At 37.7% G+C, this 25,717-nt stretch overlaps 2 protein-coding genes across 3 annotated transcripts; both read left to right on the forward strand.

Annotated features, from left to right (window-relative positions):
- Positions 1-2,923: 2,923 nt before the first annotated feature.
- On the forward strand, positions 2,924-5,435 carry LOC134751351 (E3 ubiquitin-protein ligase RNF181-like). The gene is made up of 3 exons (XM_063686711.1): positions 2,924-3,189; positions 4,427-4,601; positions 4,947-5,435. Exons 1-3 carry the CDS (start codon positions 3,056-3,058, stop codon positions 5,079-5,081), a joined length of 444 nt encoding a protein of 147 aa, XP_063542781.1. The 5' UTR covers positions 2,924-3,055; the 3' UTR covers positions 5,082-5,435.
- A 549-nt stretch (positions 5,436-5,984) lies between these two features.
- Positions 5,985-24,333, forward strand: LOC134750622 (uncharacterized). 2 transcript variants are annotated; one of them, XM_063685844.1, is made up of 23 exons: positions 5,985-6,086; positions 6,420-6,535; positions 6,976-7,090; positions 8,905-8,955; positions 9,446-9,620; positions 10,436-10,536; positions 10,647-10,733; positions 10,812-10,850; positions 10,941-10,979; positions 11,148-11,195; positions 11,437-11,578; positions 12,235-12,370; positions 13,988-14,114; positions 15,592-15,825; positions 15,920-16,844; positions 16,967-17,137; positions 17,505-17,631; positions 18,191-18,327; positions 19,086-19,109; positions 19,511-19,666; positions 21,087-21,533; positions 21,883-22,139; positions 22,540-24,333. In XM_063685844.1, the coding sequence occupies exons 1-23, from the start codon at positions 6,070-6,072 to the stop codon at positions 24,239-24,241; spliced, it is 5,373 nt and encodes a 1,790-aa protein (XP_063541914.1). In that variant the 5' UTR covers positions 5,985-6,069; the 3' UTR covers positions 24,242-24,333. The 2 variants fall into 2 exon arrangements, with proteins under 2 accessions (XP_063541914.1, XP_063541921.1); XM_063685851.1 differs by having other exon boundaries at positions 6,068-6,086; positions 6,448-6,535.
- Positions 24,334-25,717: the final 1,384 nt, after the last annotated feature.

The raw sequence follows: 25,717 nt of genomic DNA on the forward strand, positions 1-25,717 counted from the left end.
AACCATGCGTCGTAGCGCAAAAATAATTTAAAAAACCCCTTTAAGAAACCCGTAATTAATACTTAAAAAAAAAAACAAAAAAAACCAGGAAAAAAAACTTTATAGAGCTGTATCTCCTAAACCGTGCGTGGTACCGCAAAAACAATAAAATTTTCGTTCCCCTTTATGCAACCCATAATTTATATTTAAAAAAAACGCAAATTTTAACAAAAAAATCTTTATAGGGCTGTATCTCCTAAACCATGTGTCATAGCACAAAAATAATAAAATTTTCGTTCCCCTTTATGAAACCCCAAAGTAATATACAAAAAACACAATGTAAAAAAGAAAAAAAGAAAAAAAGAAAAAAACAATAAAAAAATCTTTATAGGGCTTTATCTCCTAAACCATGCGTCGTAGCGCAAAAATAATAAAATTTTCGTTCCCCTTTATGCAACCCATAATTTATATTTTAAAAAAAAACGCAAAATTTAAAAAAAAAATCATTATAGGGCTGTATCTCTTAAACCATGCGTCGTAGCGCAAAAATAATTTAAAAAACCCCTTTAAGAAACCCTTTAATACTTAAAAAAAACCAGGAAAAAAAACTTTATAGAGCTGTATCTCCTAAACCGTGCGTGGTACCGCAAAAACAATAAAATTTTCGTTCCCCTTTATGCAACTCATAATTTATATTTAAAAAAACGCAAAATTTAAAAAAAAAATCTTTATAGGGCTGTATCTCCTAAACCATGCGTCGTAGCGCAAAAATAATAAAATTTTCGTTCCCCTTTATGACGCCCCAAAATAATATACAAAAACACAAGAAAAAGAAAGAAAAAAATAATAACAAAAAAACTTTATAGGGCTGTATCTCCTAAACCGTGCATCGTAGCGCAAAAATAATCAATATCCGTTCCCCTTTAAGAAGCCCCTAATTATGATTTAAAAACGCAAAAAAGAAAAAGAGAAAAAAATCATTTTAGGGCTGTATCTCCTAAACCGTGCGTCGTAGCGCAAAAATAATAAAATTTTCGTTCCCTTTTATGAAACCCCAAAGTAATAACGAAAAACGCAATGACAAAAAAAAGAAAAAAAAACTTTAGGGATGTATCTCCTAAACCGTGCATGGTAGCGAAAAATAATCAAATTTTTCGTTCCCCTTAAGAAGCCCTTAATTAAGATTTAAAAACGTAAAAAAGAAAAAGAAAAAATCTATATAGGGCTGTATCTCCTAAACCGTGCGTCGTAGCGCAAAAATAATCAACTTTTCGGTCCCCTTTATGTAACCATTAATTTATACAAAAAAAAAAACGCAAAAAAAAAGTTTTTTTTTATAGGGCTTGATCTCCTAAACCATGCGTCGTAGCGCAAAAATAATTAAATTTTCGTTCCCCTTTATGAAACCCCAAAGTAATATACAAAAAACACAATGTAAAAAAGAAAAAAACAATAAAAAAAACTTTATAGGGCTGTATCTCCTAAACCGTGCGTCGTAGCGCAAAAATAATCAAATTTTCTTTCCTCTTTATTCAACCCTTAATTTATATTTAAAAAAAAACGCTTTCACTAAACTGCTGTAACTCGGAAACTTAGAATCCACAAAGGGGACTTTACTAAATTATGACACATATTAAAGCCTGACCAGTAATATATGATCATTGTCAAGAGGGCGCTGTTCATTCTCATGTATAGGGTGACAGTTCAGTATAGTATGAAAAAATATTGTATTTAATGAACATCATCATCAATGTAATTAATGTTGCTTGCCACGCTTAAACATAACAAAAATCACAATAAATCGCGTCTTAAAATAAACTTAAAAAGTCTACTAAAAATCGAAACAAAAGTAATTTTTAAGTCGCTGATGTGACATTCTCAATCAATAGGTAGGTACCACTTTGTCGTTTACCATAAAGACGAAATTTGATTATATCTTTATACAAATAACCTGTCAGAGAAAGTGGTACCTTTTGATTAGGAACGTCACAAATGTTGGTCAGTATGAGGAGTGCAGCCTACAGTTTATTTTTAATTATATTTATATACCTACTACGGTAAGATTGATAAGACAATGTAATTATGCCTCCGAATGAAATAAATACACTGTATCGCAAAACTAAGTGGCGAGACAGCTCATAATGCCATCTCTTGGTTGGTCTTAACTTAACAAGGGTAAAGGAGATAGTATTAAGATCTCAGTCGCCAGCTGATATTGCGGCAAGTATAATAAGCACCCCACCCGCGTAGGTACCCTTCCCCGCGCACGCCCTTCTTGCTCAATTGAGTTTTATTTTGCCAGATAGTAAAAAAACCGTGGATCAAAATGACCCAAATTATGAATGATGTCTCAATGTGGTATTATAATATTATAGACGTAAACTTAATAATATGAATTTTTTTTTGTGGCAGATACAGGGTGTTAATTAGAAAAATTTTTTTTTTAAATAAAAGCGGTGGATGAATTTGACACAGATTTGTTTGAATAACATATAACAATGTTCTGTAAAGTACAACACTTCACTTACCGACTCTAATATTTTTTTAGGCGTTTTAGGATCAATATTAGGTATTTATTAAATGCCATTATACCCGTGGATGAAAATGACACAAAATGCGTGTGTACGTCGGAAGCCACTTTGCCTTTACAGGGAAACAAAAAATTTCGTCTCGAATATTTTTTTTACAGAATGCTGATTGAAAAAAGAAATACCTAAATTTCTACCTAAGCAAATACCTAGGATGACACAAAATATTATTTTTAGGTTTAGTATATGGTCTGGAAACTATATATAAAAAATAAGCAACATTAATATTCTTATAACCTCAGAAGTTATTGGTACAGGTCTACTAGGTCTATGGAAGTTGATAAACATTCGCAAGGTATTGGAACGCGCTCTTATGACAATGACATTTTCGCTCTGTCATTCTTCGAGTCAAGTCACTGTCAATATCAAATCGAATCATAAAATTCGTAAAGCAAAAAGTTAGGCACGTTTAAATTTATATTTTAAAATTGATTATTTCCATCACCAACACGTTTTCATAAATTGTGGCCCTTACTCGGGAAGAAGATATGGCAGGTTACTTCGAAGAAATGGGATGGAGAGAGTTAGGAGAAGGAGAGGAACCAAATCACCTACTGCATATGGCAAGATTCCTCGTAGACTTTGGGCTATATGAGGACAATTTCACTGGAGAGTGGCCGAGGTATATAAATTAGTTTTACTATACCTAGATGTACCATTATTTATTATTATTTAAAGTAGATTAAATCTTTACATAATACATTCAATCAGCTTCATGCATTCAAGCTTTCAATCACTCAATCGTCTGTAACTGACCATAATATCATCTTACCATCGGCCCTAGTTAATTTTAATTTTATTTATTTGGACACATACAGCACATAATAATACAATAAGGTAAAAGATATAGTAAGAACATAGGCCAAAAGAGTTTCCACTTATAGTTAATACAAAATTCCTTTGCTCCGAAAAAAAAAGTACAACAATTAGGTATTTTGAATTCAAAGTTGAATTTAACAATAACATTGAGTAATATTCCACGAGCACAATTAAAAATATAACAAGCATAATTTAGAATTTGGAAAATAACAAGCACAATTTTCAATTTAGAATTTGAAATCAAATAGGTACAATTACAATAACAATCATAACAATACAACACAAGATTACAATTTTATTACTAGCTATGAGTTAACGAAATTTGCCATTTTTTATATTTTTTTATTTTGTTTGATGACAGAAACAAATCTATTACACCTATGCTGGAACAAATCAATGTGTGAATATTTCTTATTGTATATATTGCATGCTCTTGCTAAAAATTTGTTGTTTACATATTTTTTGCGAGTGAATGGAACTGATAGTAAAGCGGTGGACCGTGTACGATACGTAGGACATCTAAATGACACCTTGCTGAGAAGTTCTTCCGAATCAATTAAATTATTTAATATTTTGTACAAGAAAATTACATCCCGCTTTTCTCTTCTCACTTGCAAGGACTCAAAATTCTCGGGCTTAAAAGATTAGAATTTGAATTTATACTTCATATGATTAAGAAACTTTTTTTGAACACTTTCTAATGAATTAATGTGCACTAAATAGTTGGGACTCCAAAATTATAGACCAGTCCACCAGATCAGTTAAATGCTAATAAAGTCGAATTATTAATAGAGGCCCTGATTTTCTTAGAAGTTTTGCAGAGTAGATTAATGTTTATTTGTATTTTTTTATTTTCTTTACTACATTTAATGAAACAAAAAAGGGAAAATATTTCTTGTACAAAAGTGCCAAGAATGACTAACCTTTTGTATAATATTGTGATTTGGGGCAATTTTTGTTTAACTTGCCCTTAACAACAGAAGCAATAAAAACATAATTTGCCCTAATTTTTTTTAAATATGTATGTGCAATAATTACAGACTTCCTCCACCAGCTGCAAAGGAAGCTGTGGACAACCTGCCAGAAATTACAAAAGATGATTCTACAAAGGATTGTCCGATATGCTTAAAGAAGTTTAATCCGGGAAAGAAGTTGAAACAAATGCCATGTAAACATATTTTCCACAGTACTTGCATTTTGACCTGGCTAGCTAAAGTAAGTAAATTTCAATTATATGTGAATGAATATAGAATAAAAAGGGGACATAAGCATAATTCTTTTTATCCTTTTGACCATCACAGCTATTTTTTATTACATGCAATAGTAAACTTTATTATCTAATACTAATATGTACTAAGGTTCTGTAATCTCTGGCCATCAAAGGGTTGAACTTTCATATGCTTATTAGATAAGTTACTTGTAGTCCTTTCACAAGCATTTAGAACTTAAATTTGAACATTAAGATGACTTCAGTAGTAATTTTGGGGCAGCAGTCTGTTATCAACTAAATTTGAAAAAACTAAATAATAATCAGCAAATATAATTTACTTGTATTTTCAGACAAATTCATGTCCATTTTGCCGATTTGAGCTACCTACAGACCACACCGGATATGAAGCATTTAAAAAAGAAAAAAAGAGAGCAGAGCAGCGAAAAGAAGACCTTGACACTCTTCATAACTCAATGTTTAGTTGATTTCATCATAAAATAATAAGTAGGTAACTTGGATAACATGCAAATGAAAACATTGCCTACTGGCTCAATCTGGGTATTAAATTTTTTACCAGAAGTAAGAGATATAAACCATTAATAAACAATTATACATATTGGGATATGGAAGTAGTGATGTCTTGATTAGATGAATTGATATTTTAAAGGTTATGGATTAATTTATGATAATAATTAGTATAATTACAGTTCAGATGGGAATAAATTTTAATCATATCAGTCTATTGACAATGAAGTGTATTTAGATCACATCACAGCTTCAAAAAATTGTACAATAAGATGTATCATTTTTTTAATTTAATAAAATAGGATATGTTTAAATGCATGTTTTATTGTAAATGTTATTACGTCAGCTCAGCTTGCCCCTGTGTACAAAATTTACCTAATAATTAGTCTTAAAAGACTGCTGTGTGCTTAAAACAGGATTAAGGTTTAAGCAGTTGTGGTTAAACACTTTACCCAGTTTAGCTTTACTATGTGAAGCAACATGCAACATAATGAAGATAATGTAATTATACATTCTTTTTTGTAGGTACCTAATAGTTATGCTGAAAAACATAGAACATATTGGAAATGTAACTTACCTCAAACATACATTTTGGTTACAATTTACACTGGTCAGCTATTCTTGACTGCTCTGTCTCACTTGTCTTGTATGTCTGGCAATTTGTGCTGATGATTATTACGGTTAGATTTAGAATATTTCTATCAACAATAATCCTTTGATTTCCATTAATTTTACACTTGTTTTACACCATTTTACACTCAATTATGATGGAGTTGTTCGTATGAGGTTTGCATAAGTAAACATACCTACTTGATTTATCACTAAAACTTTTAAAATCGGAATTAAAAAATAAAAATTTGTAAAACATGTGGTTGTCATTCATGACTTAAATGTCATTGAAATTACTTGTAAATATTTTTATAAAATAATATAGAAAACTGCAAAAAAATGAGCAAAAAGAAAGGGTAAGTTTGTGGTCCATTTATATTGTAAAAACTAATCTCACTATTTGTTTTATGATTCCGTTCAAACTGTTCGCGTCGAAATTTTTGAGTGGTTCAGAAAATACGATATAGATGTGTTCATTGTTATTTCCTCTTATCGTACATTTTATTGTGAGTGTATGCTCCCTGGTAAACTTCAAGTCCGGGATCCGTAGCAACGACGTAAAAGGTTAAGCAGAAGTATTCCACTAACTTCGCCCGGAAGCAGCATGAAGCGGTGCGCTCTGGAATCGCCGGTTCATTTTATTTAATGTTTCTTTATATTATAATACTTATCTATATCAACTGTTTCAGTACTTGCAAATGTCCTCCTCATCTCCAGAAATTCTGCAAACACCAACAGCACAAGCGCGTCGAGCCCATTGACGTAAACGATGTTATCCAAGCACTTACCTACGATGAAATTCAATGTGAGTTGTTTAAGCTAGTTTTATGGTTTACTCATGTATTTTTAGTCACTGGCGCGACTTCCGGAGAGCCTAGGTTTCCATTTCCAAGCACTAACAGTGCATGAGGGGCGGTCTCGATTAGCGTCGAGTTGTTTCTTTGTATTACCACCTGGCCGTTCGCTGCAGTGGGGTACGCGCACAGAACATCAGGTATTAATCATAATCATTCTTTATTGCATTCATATACAACATAATAAGTAACTACAAAGTATAACATATATGTGAAACATGAACCCTGACTGGTTGTAGCGAATTAGTTATTTTAATATTAAACTTATTAAAGTTTTTATAGTATTAAGTACATGGGTATGCGATATAATAGGAATTGCTAAGTTTATAATTAGCCATTTGGTTACTTATTAATTTAAATAAACCCCCTCTTTCCTTTTTTATTTTTAAAGCGAAAGTCAACAAGCCGAAAACAGTTAATGTTCCAATGAAATTTAAAACTAAGCCGTTTAAACCGCGGCACTTCAAGGATACCTGCGTACCGATGAAACCTTCAATGCACACCAGGTAAAAACAAAATGCTGTTTAGTTTGAACTATCTAGGTGGCTTACATACCTTAGAATAATCATTGCTTTGAAATACGTGGCAACCTACTATATTACGCAATGGACGAAGAAAAACACAGAAATGTTTAAACGAGGTTTAATTAAACCTAACCACCAGCTTTTGGTAACTCTGGTTACCTTACCAGACGCCAACTTTATTACCTAACACCAAAGATAGATATAACTCCGTAATAGATGGATACAGTCTAAGGAAAAAACGTGCCTCGAAAATCAAGAAAATTTGATTCTCGTTCAGAGGGCGCTACTAGTTTTGGCCTACAGTCGTATAGATGGAGTTGACGGTTTCGTTTGTTATTTAACAATTTTAACGCATATCAGTGAAAGAACATGGGTCAAAATCATAAAAATAATTAATGCAAATAAAAAAAATCATTTATCTATATTTAAATACATTCTATTGTATTTTTATAAATCTTAATTTTTAGTTTTAAAGTGTGTCGACAGATGGCAGTGAATTTACTGGGGTTACAAAATTTACTATGACAGTACCGCTCTAGTATAAGTTACTCTATGCTAACAGCTATATAGTGGAGGCGCGGCGCGTTAGCGCTGGTGGCCTAGCGGTAAGAGCGTGCGACTTTCAATCCGGAGGTCGCGGGTTCAAACCCCGGCTCGTATACCAATGAGTTTTTCGGAACTTATGTACCATTTGATATTTACCAGCTTTTCGGTGAAGGAAAATATCTTGAGGAAACCGGACTAATCCCAATAAGGCCTAGTTTCCTCTCTGGGTTGAAAGGTCAGATGGCAGTCGCTTTCATAAAAACTAGTGCCTACGTTGTTGGGATTAGTTGTCAAGCGGACCCCAGGCTCCCATGAGCCATGGCAAAATGCCGGGATAACGCGAGGAAGAAGAAGAAGAAGAGTGGCGGCGCATTAAAAACTCTGGTATGCCATCCCAGAGTTCCCGGTGCTCCATCTAGACTAGATAATGTACTCATCTCATTGCTGGGCAAACCGATGGGAATCGAGTTCTATGGACGCCACTTTTACTTAGACTTCGACGTGATTTTTACAAAAGAGTTCAATGGAAAATATCAAACAGGCTTAGCAGACAATTTATTTTACCAGTTTTTACTCGCCCTGTTAGTGTGTATGTATGTATGTATGTATGTATTTACCTATGTTTTGTTAGTGTGGGTCAAATCTTGGAAGCTAAATTTGACTCACTTCCCGATTGAGCGGAAATTTTGCATACATATGTAGTAGTAGTAGTAGTAAATCACTTTATTGTACAAAACAAAAATTGATAACATGAAATTCATATAAATTTAGGTACAAAGGCGAGCTTATCCCTATAAGGGATTTCTTCCAGCTAACCTTAGAGTAAATGAGTGGAAAATTCGAATTAGATAGATAGACAAACTTACAGAACGTACAATAATATTTAAAAAGGAAAACTACAATATGTAAATTGGATGACAATGCAATATTATGATGCTGATCTGATGATGGAGACAGGAGGTGGCTATGTGAACTCTGTGATAAAACTACGCAAACTAATTGTTTTTCGGGTTGTTTGAATTATCTCGATGAGTATTAGTTGCCTGTGGTAAGAAAAGTGCACCGATAAAATCTTGTACAGTCGCCATTAGATATATCAGAGCGGCCAAGGCGCTCACAAATATCTGAACACGCCTTTATTGTCAAGGCGTTAGTGTTCAGATATTTTAGAGCACCTCGGCCGCGCCGATATATCTAGTGGCGACTGTACCAAAAATGACCTTTTTGCCATGAACTTATTATTATTCCAGATTGCGCTACATAACCCACTGTCCCGTAGAAGATTATGACGGCAAGGCAAGGTAGGTTTTTTTCGGCTACTTATTTGGTTTCTTCATCATTTACCTACTCAATTCTGAATATTTGCCGCAGTTAATTCGTTACTCAAAGGTTGTCTCTATAGAGATGAGACCGGCCGATTGTGTTACCTATACTTTTAAGTTTGTGATTTTGATGATTCGTTGGTTTTGTAAAATATAAAAAATTGTAATTTTGTACTGTTCTAAATTCAAAATTGTATTTGATTTGTTTAGAATTTTAAATTCTGAATTGTGCCTGTAAAATTGTTATATTTTTTATCGCGCTTGTGGAATATCTTATCTACTGAATGTTACTGTTATTCAAAATACCAAATTTTTTTTTCTCGGAGCAGAGGAATTCTGTATTAGCTATAAGTAGTATAAGTGGAAACTGTTTTGGCTTATGGTCTAACTATATATTTGAGATTATTGCATTATTATGTGCTGTATGCTTCCCAAATAAATATAATCACATATATTTGGTATTGGACAGAAATATTTTCATGAGCCGCGATTTCGGCTCCTCATCAGAGGAGGATGTCCTGGCGTCGGGGCAGAAGCAGTACAAGAAGAAAGTCCGGTATTACGACCTCATGCCGGGCGACATCCACCTGCCGACTCCGGCCCCCATCGTGAAACACACTGATTCCGATGATTTTATTCTTGATGTAAGTTTTTTTTTGTTTTGCCGCCTTCGTTTTACTAAAGTCTCTGGTAGGAAAAGTAAAAATTCGAAAGGTACGTACTACGAAACGGACATCTGGGGCCACGGTCGGTAGTGCCCCCGCCATCACGAGCAACCTACCTGTTCTCGAAGCGCTTCGTCGTTTTTTTGAACCCTCATAACTTGGGTTTGGATTATACCAGATAAACAAAATTTATCAGATCTCTTGTAGAGCCACGCTTCTAACTCTACAAGCCCTAACTTAGCCTTAGTCAAAATATGTGGCTTGGCCGTTTCGTTACTACTACAACTATTGTAGAATAATGAATAGTGAATAAATATTTCACCTTACGTTACGCCCATGTGACGGTAGCGAAACGGCCAAGCCACATATTTTGACTAAGGTGTAGAGTTTGTGAAGGTTTGGGCTTGTAGAGTTAGAAGCTTGGCTCTACAAGAGATCTGATAACTTTTTGACAGTGCGAGTCTTATGGTTTAGTCTTCGCAATATTTTACATGAAAATGTTTTGGTGTGATTTATTTTTCTTGAATTCTAGTAAGTAGGTACAGCGAGCTGCATAAGGGTATAGTCACATTATGAATGGAATTCATATAATAAAGTGGCCATGCACTTTTGCAGCTGGGTGTACAACGGTTAGGACATGGCTGGTTAGGAAGTAATATAGGAAAAACTCACTGTATTGCTTCAAAGTGACTAGAGTGTGACTACCCTAAATTTTCATGACAAGTGCTATGAAACTTATAGCAAAGTTAGCGCGTGCAGAGTCTAATATTATATTCTTCTCTGGTTCCATGTAGATGGGAAGCCCTAAAACCAGTGGAGAGGTAATTCGAGCTCAAGAGGCTAAAGTGAAACCGGGGGAATTGAAGCCTCCTCTACCTGCTAAATCAGGACATGAGTAAGCTATACTTACATAAGTCAATAGTTGTACCTACCTACAGGTTCTCAAGTGGTTTTATTTATTCTATTTTTCTTAGCTACAGCGTGCAATTGTTTTTATTTTTTCAGACTGTTTAAACCTCATAGCGGAATCGTAATCAACCAAGACAAATCGTTTGTCCCCGATGTTGTGCACATACCCGGAAAACTGCCAATGTAAATATAGGTACTTCCAATTACAGTAGGTATACATTATTCGGCATTTTTTTTCATTCACTATTTTTGTGTTTTCAGTCAGACACCAATGAAACTGAAACCTTGTCATAAGAAAGGGTAAGATAACAATATTTTTTTTTTCTTTTTCATTCTAATATGTTTCTATTACGATAACATTTTTATTTTGATGCTGCCGTGTTTTCTTAGGGTGTGCAAGAGCAAGACGTGTCCCAGAAAGAAATGCCGGTAAGAAACACCCTTAAGCATAACTTAAATACAAATAGTTACAAATAGTTTATTATCATAAAAGTTGTTTACATGTGTATCGATATATCCATCAGACTCCAAACTAGGCTGAGCCTGTAAATATATAAAAAATTAACCCACCCTTCATATAGTACGTTTCTATTTTAGCAAGTATCACGCCATGAAACGCCGAGGAGCTTTTAGAATGTTAAAAAGGTAAAAATCTAACATTTATTCTTATATTTCTCACTTCTAGACTGAGAATGTACTATTATCGGATTGAATTTTAAATCAATTGCTAGATGCCCTGTCCAGTAATAAGGATAGTAGGTATAGCAAAGATTAGTTTCGTTGTTCTAATTATCACGTACAATTTCCGGGGAGGCTCTTAGTCTATTAGAATGTGATTGGAATTTGTAAATAGGTGTATATACAAACTTATGTCCTGATGTTTCAGAAGCGGGGTTCAGTCTCGGTCCCGGTCCAGGTCGCTGACATCTGGGGCGACCGATGGTAAGCCCAGAGCGAAAGGAATGTCACGACATGTTAAAGACGACGATTCGAATTGCGGTCTTGATGAGATACCTAGACCAGAACACGTAAGTAATAAATTCATGACCGTTTTACATTGTCCAGTCCACAACAGGAGTTAAGTGGCCAAAATAAACTTTACAAAACTTTATTATTAAGAATCTTACGAACCCGCCGCCAAAAAACAGCCTCCATACACTCGAAGTTACGCTCTCCTCTCCTCTTATTACAACATCGGCTATTGTTGCTAAGAATTGTAATACGAAGAAAATATGGCGAGTAGAAGTTCTGTATGTAAAACGTTGGCTCGCTGTATTTTATTTTTTATTACAATTTCTAGTGAAGAAAACTTGCCAGGCAAAGATACATGTTACTAGGGTGACCACTTCTTAGCTGTATCAGGTGTTACAAAAATTGCCTCACGTACCTGACACTATTCTGGAATAGACCCCTGTGACAGGGTCCTAAAGCATACTGTTTTAAGCTGCTTCGAGTTAGATAAAGTAGATTGAGCAATAGACAATCGCATGGACTCCAGAGTTCAGAGTCTGAAATACATAATTCCATGGGGCCATTTCGTGACACTTTATTTTATAATGTATGTCTATTGTCTGTGTGTTTACGAATAAAAACTATTCTATTCTATAATTCAAATCATTATTTTTATATAATAAATTTATATCTCTGTTACAGATGATTAATCAGTATCTACTTTGTTTCACAGGCATTTATACCACCTAATTTAAAAAAGGGAATGTTGGAAACCCATTCGTTGACGGTTTTGCCGTGCACTAAGGAGAAAACCAGTATACATTATGGCATATTAAAAGGATCCTTTAACATGTATGACAGCAAATTTGGTAAGTCAGATAATAAAAGTAGTACATTGTTGCCAAGGGATTTTATTTGTGCAATAAGAGAGCTAAATTAGTCGAGTGCTAATTCTGAGTCTCGAGCAAGCTAAAGATCCTATAATCCTCGCTACGCTCATGGTTCTAATTTAAAATCTTGAGTGTAGCGAAAGACTAAGGCACGAAGCGCAAAATAAAGTTTGATTTCGTGTGACACATACAACTTTTCACCTCAGCAGAAATAATTTATAAGAAAGTAAAATACAATACCGTAAAATATTGGCCCACGAATCCCACGTTCCTACTACCATACCATAGATTCAGATATACATACACTATAATCTAATCATACCCCGGATTTGGTTGCGGGAATGTTTTACACTAGCCAAAAAATAGGTTTAAACTGTAAAAACAGAATTTATTTTAACATTTCTAAGTACATTTGGAGCTACCTATTATTCACTTCCAAAAAGGAGGAGATTATCAATTTGACCGTTTTTTTGTGTGTATGTTACCTTAGAACAGTTAGAACTCATTTCTTAACCGATTTGGATTTTTTTTTAACCTTTTCGACGCCGTGTCAAACACAAAAGCTGTCACCCGGACGCCACGTCACCAAAATGTCAAAACTGAAATTGAACTTTATGCACAAGCACGTAGGTCTATGTTGCTCTGTGGTCTTTGACCGATTAAACCGTCTTTGGCGTTGGACCTGCGGTGCCGATATATCCGTCATTGGCGTCCAAAAGGTTAAATAATGTACCTATATATATGTAGTTCCAAGTTGGTCCCATTTTTGTCAAAACCTAGTTCTGACATAGTATAAACAGGGCAAAGTATGTTATCTTCATACAAACGCACCGCGCGCGACTTGTATATGTGGGCGCCATAGTATCTATGCGTCGCCACACGCACACTCAAACAAAATCTCGACTGGCGCACTGAGAAACGGGTCGAGATTTTGTTTGAGTGTGCGTGCGGCGACGCATAGATACTATGGCGCGCACATACAAGTCGCCCCCAAAATTCCGGGGTATGACTACCTATACACGGTGTTTCATGACCCACTGAAAACCTAAAAACAGTTTGTTCAGAATCGATAGGAGAATCGGTTGCGCTATATGGGGGTATTTTTTTAATTATTTTTTACTATTTTTACATGCTCAGTCTACAAGTTTGTAATGCAACAATATCAATTACTAGCATTTGACACGTTATTTGTCAATGAGCAACACCCTTAACTGGCCACTGGTAAACCTTATCTCGTTGCAGTAAGGTATGCAAATGGTCAGTTAACAGTGTTTACGATGGTAACTAGCAATTGTTTGATGTCACTAAAACGACGAAGTATCTTGTGTAGAATTACCAGTCGAATAGAATTGTTAAGAAAGGTAAACAACGAATATTTTTTAAATATTTATCGGATTAATAAAAAAAGTGTTGGGGTGTCTCAGGTTTTCAGTGGCTCAAGTAACACCGTGTATAATACATACCTACGCCATAATACATATACATATACATATACTTACGCTATACGCCAAAAGCGGTACGTTTATGCCATCTGCCGCTACTATTAGCATTATTAATATTTTTACCTAATCTTTCTGAAATCGATTTCGTTTTTAGGGGCAAGATCTAGGGGAAGACAAGCACTAACAATGAGTGTGATGGCGTATTGCCTGGCGTTCCACTACCACCCGAAGCAATGGACTTCCAAATTGATTGACAGTCTCGTGGACTCCGGAGACGAATGGTGTGTACACACAATTGATTATCCAATAGTAGGCCAAGCAATAAGAAGGTATAGAGGGAAATGCAAGGAACACAATTTTTAACTCCGTAGCTTTGTTTGGACTAGTTAGGAGATGAACATATCAAAAGTCCCCGGCCGTAACCCTGGTGCTGGGGGGGAGAGGGGGGTTTGAAGGTTCCATTTTTCGGTTTTTCGATTATATCTCGGAAACTATGCGTCTGAGCGGCTTGGCCACTTATACAAAATGAAAGGAGATTTAATTTGTTACAAGTTTTATTCAGTCAAGTTTTTCGATATCTTGTATAGTTTTTGAGATATCCGCCCTTCAAGGTTTATTTAGGGCTCTCATTTTTAAATGTCTCATTTCTCATCGTATTTTCGCGGAAACGTTTATTCAAAAGCAAAAGTACAAAAAATACTGAGACCAATGAAGTATATAAGGGGAGTAAGTAATGTATATATGTATATATCTGGTCCAACAAGTAAATATTAACGCTAGTTACAGATGTAGTATACTTACGCATCCCCAAGGGATGATAAGAGAAAGATAGTCTTATTGCGATTCCTATAAGAGGAAAGAGAAAATAGTGCTATGCCTTGTCCTTATCACCGACCGAGTTTTTTTTTAGGTAGGAGGCGATGGCGAAATACCGAAATTCATAAGAGTGAAAGAGAAAAAGGATTATGCTGCCATACATTAACCTGTCAATATACATGAATATGTCTTTCTCTTACCTCTGGTCGCTCGGTTTCATGTCTATAACTACTATACTATGTCTTTGCCCATCCCATATACGGGGAATTGTCATTGTCAAGTTACAATTGTCACAAGCGCTGGTGGCAGGTGGCCTAGCGGTAAGAGCGTGCGACTTGCGCGATCCGGAGGTCGCGGGTTCAAACCCCGGCTCATACCAATGAGTTTTTCGAAACTTATGTACCTACGAAATATCATTTCATATTTACCAGTCTAATCCCAATAACCAATAAGGCCTAGTTTACCCTCGGGGTTGGAAGGTCAGATGGCAGCAGTGTTGGCCGAGACGTTAATGTAATTAACCATTAACGTTCGGCATTAAGATTAGTTTGCTAAGCGGACCCCAGGCCCCCATGAGCCGTCGCAAAATGCCGGGACAACGCGAGGAAGATGATGATGATGAAGTGACAATTGTCACCGCTGTGAAACAAGGGTCAGGCAATTCAATTTAAACAATTGTTCAATTGTTTATACCTATTCCTTACGTTGAGTGAGTGCTGACCGTAAAGTTAAATTGACAGAAGCCTTCGACCTGCTTGATGAACTTGCTTAAGAAGAACTTTCAAGTTGGTTATGCCCACTCACTTAAAAAAACCTTATTTGAACTGGGTTTAGTTTTTCTTCTAATATTGTTAGGCTTCTTTCGCACCAACTAAGCATTTGGTTTGCCGAGGCCCTAAAAGAAGAATAATGAGCAAAATTAATTCAGTGTTTTTTTTTTAGGTATTTACAATGTTTGGGAAAAGTTCATGATCATTCAGCAATACAAGGCATTTGCGAAGTGATGCCTTATGGAAAGAAACAAACATTGGTCCTGAATGGCAAGAAAATGCAAGTATTGTTGGGTGAACCCGACGTAATCGGCTACACGATGTCCAAAGACCCAACCGTGTATAACCTATGTAGAGGGTTAATAGCGTTCTTTAAGGATCACAGAGCCGGGATTTTATTGACAAGGTAATAAAAATAGTGGAAATTTTGGGATGTTACCTATTGGGGATTCTTTAGTCTTTAGTAGATCCAAGTGTCTTTAATTCTTTTTTCTTTTCAGGGTTTTAAAAGTAGTGATCTGGAAGGACAAAGTGTGCTATTACATATTTGACCCCGCTGGTAGAGACTCGCGAGCATATTCCAACTACGCGAACGGTAGCGCTGCTCTCATTAACGTTGTGGACGTAAGGTCTGTAGCCGAGGTGTTATTATCTCGTTCCATCTTAGACGATCAAAAATACGTACTGGCATCCCTAAAAGTATTGAGAATGGTTAAAGAAACAGCAGATGATGATTTCGAATCAGACCAAGAGCTTACTCAGGCTGAAAAAGCAATGCTGGGTTATAGAATAATGAATGAAAACTGCGCTATAGTCAATGCCAATATGCATCTCGGCGAACGGTGCTTCGAAGAAGCGAAATATCGGCAGGCCGTGCCGATAGCTGTCGTAACTATGACCTACGCCAAGATATCTCCTCCCAACACTTGGTTTTCAAAGACGCTAGATAAAATATTGCGTTTAGGTAATAAGTTGTACCATGAATGTGTACACCCTAAAGTCTTGATTGACTTGACTATTGATAACATTCCGAATGTGATTACGCTCGGCCCTTATTCTTGCGAGATCATCATTTACCGCGAGCGGGTTAAAGGGCAACTGTTTACGCCCAAAGAGTGCATATTTAATATCAGGTCTGGTTTGGTGGATTTCTTTAGTCACGAATACAACAGTGGTATACTGGAGTTTAATAATTATTATATGGCAGTCTGGCGACAGAAAGAAATGTTTTACTTGTTTGACCCTTACCCGCGCACTATCGACGGGTCGAGGTCCTTCAAATCGGGGCGAGCGTGCTGCTGGATGCTGCTCAACCCGGAGAGTATGGCGCAAGTGTTGATTAAAAACTGGGACTACATGCCGGCTACCACTCAGTTTTATATTCATGCCTTTAAAGTTTTGAAGCTGAAGAAGAAACAACCCAAGGTAACTTTATAAAATATATAGGTACCATTTAGGTACTACCTGTGCTATTAATTTATTCACATTTTGAGGCCGTAAAAATTATTTTAAGGAATTCCAAGTTCAATAGATTTGTCATATTTTAGACAGCGCTGGTGTGTACTTTGAGTGACGAAAATATCCCCGGTCGAAAGAAAATTAAGCGAACGGTGCTACACGCCACGAAGTCCAGAGGGGATAGCAGGGAGGTCATCCACGACGTCATGCCTTCTGTCAGCTCTGTCTCCGTCATGAGAAACAGATCGAAGGCTGCCGAGGTGACTATCGACGTTACCTTTCATAATTATTTAGTCAGGCTAGACAGAATTTTCTTTTGCCCGTAAAGGACTTGCCCGTACTTTTAAGTCCGATTCTAATTTTCGTTTCGTGATGGAACGAACGGCATTTCACATTAACATTCTGTTATGTGGCGACATGTATGGGTACTACAGCGAGCTGCAAAATTGCATGGACCCAAAAAAAGAGAATGATGGCCATACCATTTTGCGGCTAGGTGTATTACGGTAGATAATAACTTTGGTTGACATCTAAATGGTCTACATATTTCTAGCCAGACCCTATTTTTCGTAGAAATAAGCAATCAGATTTTCCTCTAGTGAAAGAAATTAAACTTGTTGTGTTCAGCCTAAAATGGATGAAGAGCAAATGGGAGACATCGTGTCCTTGGTCGACAGTATACAAGATGACTATGTGCCCCCGATACCGTTGAAGTACAAGAATATGCCGCCAGAGGCGTTCGAGGATAGAGTCGGTAATTATTGATTGTCACCTAATACATATATGTTCTTTTTAGGGTTCCGTACCCAAAGCGTAAAAACGGGACCCTATTACTAAGACTCCGCTGTCCAGGGTCAAACAAAAATGAAAAAAACTTAATCTTCTTAGTGCCATTCGCACTTGCGTTCTATGAGGACAGGATGTTTAATTATAATTACCTATCTTCACTGATTTTGCCAATGTCCCTGTGGAGTGCAAAATTTAAATCGTTTTAGTATATACTTTCAAAAATTTCAAGTTGCATATTAGTTTCCTCTGAATTTTATTCCACTGCTGCATTCAGTCCGATTTATAAATTATCACTGATAATTTATCAGATATAAGTAAAAAAAAGTGAATCGTGAAGCGCTTGAATAAGTTTGTAGAAATGTAAATTATCCTTGAAAAAGAAACGGCAAATTCATTCCTTTAAGAAATAGATCAGATGTGAAATTTACGTAATTCAAGGCAATTGCTTCAATGTAACATCTTCAAGTGTTTATATATATATATATATATAAAAGTTGTTGTATGAGACCGTTTGTTGCGGACAGTGAACCTGGACTCGCCGACGGTGTCGGTGACGCAGGTGGTGCCGCCGTGGCCGGCGCCGCGCGACAAGAGCCACGAGGCGCCGGAGCCCGACCCCAGCCCCGAGCCCACTCCGCCGCCCACGCCGCCGCCGCCCCCGGTAACCTAACTAGACTAGGGACTCTGTCTGTGAGCTATACGCTATACACTATATAGGTACACTATACACCTCTCAACCCTCCATGGTTTCCTCATTTTGAAAAAATCTTCAAGCTGATTCGACAAAAAACTGCTTACAAAATTTCACGAGTTTCGGTTGAAAAATGCGACCTGTAGATGAGAACAGAATAACCTGCGCTGACACGGAGGCACTTCGCGTCGCTTGGTCAATTAATGACTCGAACCAAACGACGATTTAAATTTTGTTTGAAATTATTATCCCTCAGGTTTTTTGAACTTGAAAAGTGCCAAACATACGTCACGAATTTGAGAATGACTGCAGAAATCAGCAAATTGCGGGGATTTTTCTCTTTTACTCCAATGTAGGCGTAATTAGAGTGACAAAGAATTTGCGAACTTCGATTTTCGCGGTTATAGCCCTGCTGCTACGGACTGAGGCTACGTGTGCTAAACGTAGCGGTGTATTGTGAGGTTGCTTACGATCTTACGAAGTATCTATTTGCTTAGAGGCTTTTCGAACTTATTGTCACTCACCTGTGCATATCGTACTTATATTGGTGCGAGCGAGATGCACTGTGAGTAAAAAAAAACATAACCGTTTGGTTAAATCTGTATTGTGTTTTTGTTGAGTCTCGCACAGTTCGCACGCGTTAATTCATCGAATACGCGCGACGCGACGCAATGACAGAAATTAGCAAATTTTACTTCAAACATTAATACTATCGCAATAATTTTCAGATCCCGGAAGGTGGCGTAGAAGAAGTGAGTTCGATATCTTTTGTTTATTTTATTGGTGTAGTACCTAAGGTACACTCAAACACAGGCTTTGTTTTTAATTAATTTATTATTATATGGATTACTATACGCTATTTAAAATGATGTGACCAAGTTTAGAATTATTTTAAATTATAATTACGATTGACATGACATGATTGTATTTCTGGTTTTCGCTTTAAGATATATGTCTGCTTTGATTTGTTTTTAAGTTTAAACGATTGAAGTGATGATGTTTACATTTGTAATTTGATTTGATGTACTCTGGACGTGTAATTAGCTTTATCAATAAATATATGAATATGAATAATGAATAAAAGAAGAACAAAACGACGTGCACGACTGGGAAAGTCGTGCACAAGTTTTATGTGCTTGCATTGCTTTCGCAGGAGGAACCACCGGTGGAAGAGGAAGAAGACGAGGAGGCAAAGAAGGAGAGGATAGCGAGGCAGAAGGCGGAGGAGGAAGAGGCCCGCAGGAAGGCCGAGGAGCTCCCGCCGCCGCTGCCCCCGCCGCCGTCCCCGCAGCCCGAGCCCGCTGAAGAGGTGTGACAAAATTCTAAATTGGCTAAATAACGTATGGTAAATAGAGGAACAGGCGTGGAAGAAGGCTGACTGCTCCCAACCAGGATCTTTGCTACGGACACTAAAGTTGGGATGGTGCGGATCGCGAGTCAGAGGACGAAAAGGGAATATTCGAAGCATACCTGCTTTTCATTTATTACAAATTTAACACTTTTGTAAATCAATTATAGTCTGGCAAACCTATATTGTCAGTAGTAAAGGCGGCAAATTCAGAAATGTAGTCGAGAAGCGTCGATCTCTCATACAAAATTTTGAACCTCGTGCCTTTTTCTAATACCGAAACAGTGGGTTGACCGAGTACTTATAACTAACTTCACTATAAGCTTACGTTTCTAATGTACCAAATAGGGTATTTGACTGTATTTAAAATAAATTATTTTTCAACACACTTGCTCAAAACGACGTTTTTATTCCATCGATTTTTGGCTCATATTCCTAGATATTAAACACGCGTGCTCTTTCAGTGTATTATTCCACTCGTGCTTTTTCATTATATTATCCTACTGAGTTAAGAAGGTACCTGATTGCTAATAATATGCATGGAAAGGGAGCCTTCTTTAATTGGTCGGACTGGCGGGCACCGGCGCGCCCGACCGCCTGCGCGGTGCGCGGCCCGGCCGGCCCGCCCGCCACGCCGCCCGCGGCCGGGGCGAGGGGCGGCCGGCAGTATGACAGACTATGCAAGACACAATACTACCTGTTTTAACTATTAAAATTTGATTAATATGAAAGTTTCTTTTTTTTTCTCGCAAGTGTGTTGAAAAACGTCGTATGAAACGTGTGTGCAATGGTCATTACACACATCGGCTTTCTTATTGCGCGCTCGCTTATATACAGCTCGCGCGCACAATATCGCCTCGTGTGTAATGACCAACTTAGCACACTTGTATCATAATGTACTATTACACCACGCAAGAAATAAAGCACCAGAAGATTAATGGAAAAAAGTAGACAGCAGTTATTTTTAGACACAATTTCTATTACCCGTATAAAACTATAAAGAGTAGGTAATTTGATCGTGACGTCACATGCTAGTGTTTCATATAAATTTCATAGTAGCAAATCGTTTTAACAGTTCGAAATAAGAAACTGATTTGACTATTAGTCAAATAGCCTATTGTACAAAAAACTTTAAGTACATTTTCTAATTGTCGTAGTCACTTGTATTTAGTCTTTAATAATTAACGAAAGATACCTAATATCCGAAATTAAACTATCGTGTGACATATTTCAAAATATTTAGAATATTTAGATCACTACGATTACACTCACCAGTATTTTTAGTCGCTTTTGGCGACGAGTCCGAAACATGTCGCCAAAAGCGACTAAATATACTAGTGAGTGTAACCGTAGTAATCTAAATATACCTAATATGAAACAGCTGCATCCACTGGAAATCCCGTTGAACGAGCCCGCCGAGGTGGAGGCGGCCGCGCCGCCGCCGGGCGTGGACCGGCGCGTGCTGCTCACCGAGGACGCGCACCGCCGCTTCAAGCTCCGCGCGCTCCGCAGAAAGATGACCTCCCCCCTCACCGACGCCACCCTTCCCCTCACACCCTCACAGGAACTCAAACAACCCAGCAACTTCAAATCACTCCCCGACAACACCGAAATCATTAGAGGCTCCTCATCCATCTCCGATAACGACGCCCTCCCCTTCGCCTCCGTCATGGCTATCGTCACTTCTTACAAATATCTAATCAACTCGTGGACGAAAGGCATTGTGGATTTCGGTATTGCATCTGGTAAACAGTTGCATTCGAGCAAGAAGGAACGATTCCAAACTGCCCCAGTGCACGTTATTCCGAAGATTGGAATTGGGAAACAGGTAACTGAACGTATTATAAATTCTTAGGTATTTTTGTAATGATGTGGCAAACTTAGGTATAGGATGCAATTCACGTCGCTCTTGTTAGGTAAGTACGCTTTGTATGTAGAGACAGTACCTAATATACCTTTATATATTTAGAGGCCAATCGTGAATCTTATTTTGAAGAATTAAAGTCTAGATACTATTAACTAGTTGAGTGTGTAGTGTGTTACTCTTATTATACCCGCTACCCGCCTGAAGTGAACCATAAAACATTCAATATGCCAACGTAAATCTGCTAATGAATGTTAAATACGTTATATTATATCTAATAGTTTTAAAATCCCTTTGCTCTCTCGTTTTGTAGGCATACAATGCTAACATCGACGTAGTTGGCGAGGGGGCTACGTGGGGAATGGAGGACATTTTAACTCGGAAGTTCTTCCCGAAGCACGATCGCGGCATCATCACGACATCTACGTACAGCTGCGCCTTCTTCGCGAGAAACGGCCTTTATTACCTGTACGACGGCAGCCCCTGCAACGCCATGGGGCTCAGGGACGACAAGGGCAAAGGCGCGGCTTGCTTGTTGCGGTTTAGAAGTCTTCATGATCTTGTTGCCAGGTGATCTAAATTGAAAAGCTGATATCGCTGGTAAATGTAAAACAAAACTAAGCTAGTATACTTAGCTCGTTAAATGCTCCCTCGGTGAAACGTGCGTCGTGCGTCTTTCAAACCGGAAGTCGCGGGTAAGCAACCCGGTTCATACGAATGAGGTTCATGGATTTTGAAATTTACCCATACAGTCTGGCAAAAAAGAATAGAAATAAAAATGTGGCAACACTATAGTGTCGTCCCTTTCAAATCAATTAAGAAAACGGGACGACACTACAGTGTTGCCACTTTTTAATTTCTACTCTTTTTTTCCAGACTGTCAAGGTATTAAATATCGACACGGACAAATGCCAAAAATATGTGTACACGACCTTAAGACTCGGTTAAAAAAATATTTTTTTGGTTTTAGGATAATCTACAACAAGGATGGGACGACAGAAGATCAACAGTTCATAGCGAGCGCAATTCTAGTGCGTCTGCTGTTAGCGCAGCAGCGCTACAAGCTGCCGGAGGATTACGACTACGAAAAAATGGCGCCCAAATCGCGCAAATCCAAATCGACTCTTGCCCCTGCGCCGAAACCTTCAAAAAGAACCTCCATAACAATTGAAGAACCAAAGAGTAAAATTAAAGTTGGTTACTCCCTGTGTGACGGTCTCTACAAAATAGAAGGAACCACCTGCCTCAAAGATAGGTCGGGAAGTTCGAACATGAAGTCCTGTCATTTTGTGAGTCTAATGGCCATGTTAATGGCCACTATGCATCCTATCCGGACTTGGGATCACACGATGGTGGACACCTGCATAGAGAAAGGTGTAGAAATATATGAAAAAGCAACAAATTTAGCGCCATGCGAAAAAAGAATTATTAAAAACGTTATCGTGGATGGTAAATTCATCAATGTAAACATAAAGAAAATAATAGTCATAAACAACAATACAGATAAGAAAATAGAACAATATATAAGCGCCGTAGCACGACGACTTCGTTACTTCCTCATACATTTCCCGCAGTGCAGTTTGGTGGTGTGCCATTCCGACGGGTACTACCATTTGTTCGATCCGTACGAGTCTCCCAAGGAGGAACCTCATGAAAGGACTGGAGTCGAACCGAAGCCATGCGGGCCATTCGCCTCATGGACGCTGTACCGTTCTCAAGAAGCATTAATAAACAGATTGAGAAAAACAATTGCCGGTAAAACCGTAGAAACACCCACGTTTTACACTTTCGAATTGACATCAATAAAAACTGCTCCGCGACATTCAGCCCTCAACTACAGACTCAGTCCTCTGTTTAAGCCTGACGAGAACCCAAACTCACCATACTTAAAGCACAGGAGGATACGCCCTTTGGTAGACGAAAAAATGTACTGGCTTAATATCGAGTCCATACCCTGGTCACGAATGAATCCAACAAGCGACTTAGGATTCCCACGTAAAACGCCCCGCACTTTGTGGAAAGAATGGGATATTGAATTTCCTGGTGATTTATATTCACTATGGGGCTCCGTACACCCGCTCGATAACAAGTTTGCTGAGAATAATCGTGGTAAACAATATTTAGCCACTAGTGTGGTGGCCATAGTGATGTCGCAAGCTTGCCACCTCAGCGCGTGGACCGGCAGCTTCCTGGACGGCATCGTGAACGCCGGAGACAGGTATCACAAAAAATGTGTAGAAAAAATCGGAACAAAGGAAAATCATGAACTAACAGTTGCAGATTTGGATGGCAAATTTGATGACATGTTTCCGTATTCGTTTAACGCTAAATTCGATAATGTTATATTCGGTTTCGTGTACAACATGTTGCCAGATAGATTTAACCTGAGCAAAGCATTAGATTACTTCTTCGAAAGTCACGAGTTGGGTCTGTTAGTCAGCCCTACCAAAAATTTGGCATTTGGACGAACTGGCAGATCTTATTTTATGTTTGATTGCCAAAGCTATGGGGCCCCTATCTTTTGTCCGGGACAAGGAGCATCGTACATGCTTAAATGTGAAAGCTTGAATAGACTCGTCTATTGTATGACATTGACACTAAATATAAGGAGACATGGAATACAATTCCACTTATTTAGCGTGAACATTTCACTTACAGAAAAAACTAAATAGGTAATTTTTGCAATCATGATAAATTATAATTGTTATTGTAATGTATTGACCGCATTGACTTCAGTTTGATTAAATATTGTTAATATACTTACCTCATGTGCCTTATTTAACTTCTGATACTTAGTGATAAAACATTAAATTGTAGTATTTGTAGTCTATTCCATATACCAAGATACCCTTTGAACGTCGCGCCTATCATGTGCAGCGCGTCATCGTGATCCGGGTCGGAAGGCATCAATATAATTATGCGCGTGCGACAGAGATAGAAACAGGTGGCCGGAAATCCGTCGTGCTTATTAGCCGCGCGCGCCATTCGACGTCTTTGGCGGTCATAGGGTCAACAAACTTACCTATCTAAATTAAAACCTACTTACGAGCCCGATAACGATTTTGGAGCAAAAATGTAAAATTGATAGATTAAGTGCCAGTTGCACCATCCGCACTTGACAGACTGATCAACGTCACCCGGCGCGCCGCGGCGGTTTACTATGAAACTTTCCATACAATACAATTTAGCGAACTCTTTAACGATGAGTCGATGACGAACAGTTGGTGCAACCGACCCTTAGTCGCTGAAATTATACACGTTTTGTTACGTAATATCTAAATAACAACTATTGGTTTCTATTAGCACGTCTTCTCATCTTGCCTTTTAATTTAATAATGAGGTCGTGAGCGTGCGTCACGAAATACGAAAATTACAAATAAGATCTAATGATACGGACATGTCGGACATAATTAAGCACTCAATAGTGTTAAGTTTATGACGTGTAAAATGTACTATGTTTATATTTACCAATAAAGTCTGTATTTCTGTAAGTTTTTTTTTTTTTTTTTTTATACCACGTCGGTGGCAATCAAGCATACGGCCCGCCTGATGGTAAGCAGTTACCGTAGCCTATGAACGCCTGCAACACCAGAGATATTACACGCGCGTTGCCGACCCTTTAAAAACCTGTACACTCCTTTTTTGAAGAACCCCATACTGTAGCACCTCGGGAAAACCTCGGCAGGGAGCTCATTCCACAGCCGAAGCGTACGCGGGCGGTAAGTAATTTAATATTTTCGTAATGCATGCATTTATTTCGAAAAAGCAAATTTCGTGCCCTGCGCGATTTTTTTGGTGAAATTAGTGTCATCATAGAGTTTATATCTATCTTTGGTGTCATGCAACTAATTTCGTTGTGTAAATGCGACGTCAAAAACGAATGTCACGAACATGGAGACTATATAAAGGAGCCAAATCTCTATGTATGAAGTGTCCATCAAAAAACAGTAATTAGGCGGCGCCACCATAGCGGAATTATCAGTACTGCTACTGGACACTAGATGTCACTTGTCGCGCGACTTACGAAACGTGTATTGCTCAACAATTTAACTAATATCATAAGCAGAAGGAGTTGAAAATAGAGTTCCTGTTAATCCGGTTATAATATTAGCTGAAAATCGTTGAGCATTAGTCTTTCCGTTCGTCGC

Source organism: Cydia strobilella, chromosome 2, assembly GCF_947568885.1.
Source record: "Cydia strobilella chromosome 2, ilCydStro3.1, whole genome shotgun sequence".
Classification (NCBI taxonomy): domain Eukaryota; kingdom Metazoa; phylum Arthropoda; class Insecta; order Lepidoptera; family Tortricidae; genus Cydia; species Cydia strobilella.

What these genes read in the sequence shown, in the direction of transcription:
- LOC134751351 (XM_063686711.1), top strand. Translation starts at nt 3,056, where the DNA reads ATGGCAGGTTACTTCGAAGAAATGGGATGGAGAGAGTTAGGAGAAGGA. An exon ending in TTCACTGGAGAGTGGCCGAG is followed by an intron (nt 3,190 to 4,426) that starts GTATATAAATTA and finishes CAATAATTACAG; the next exon opens with ACTTCCTCCACCAGCTGCAA. An exon ending in TTTTGACCTGGCTAGCTAAA is followed by an intron (nt 4,602 to 4,946) that starts GTAAGTAAATTT and finishes TTGTATTTTCAG; the next exon opens with ACAAATTCATGTCCATTTTG.
- LOC134750622 (XM_063685844.1), top strand. An exon ending in ATACCCGGAAAACTGCCAAT is followed by an intron (nt 10,734 to 10,811) that starts GTAAATATAGGT and finishes TTGTGTTTTCAG; the next exon opens with TCAGACACCAATGAAACTGA. An exon ending in GTGGACTCCGGAGACGAATG is followed by an intron (nt 14,115 to 15,591) that starts GTGTGTACACAC and finishes TTTTTTTTTTAG; the next exon opens with GTATTTACAATGTTTGGGAA.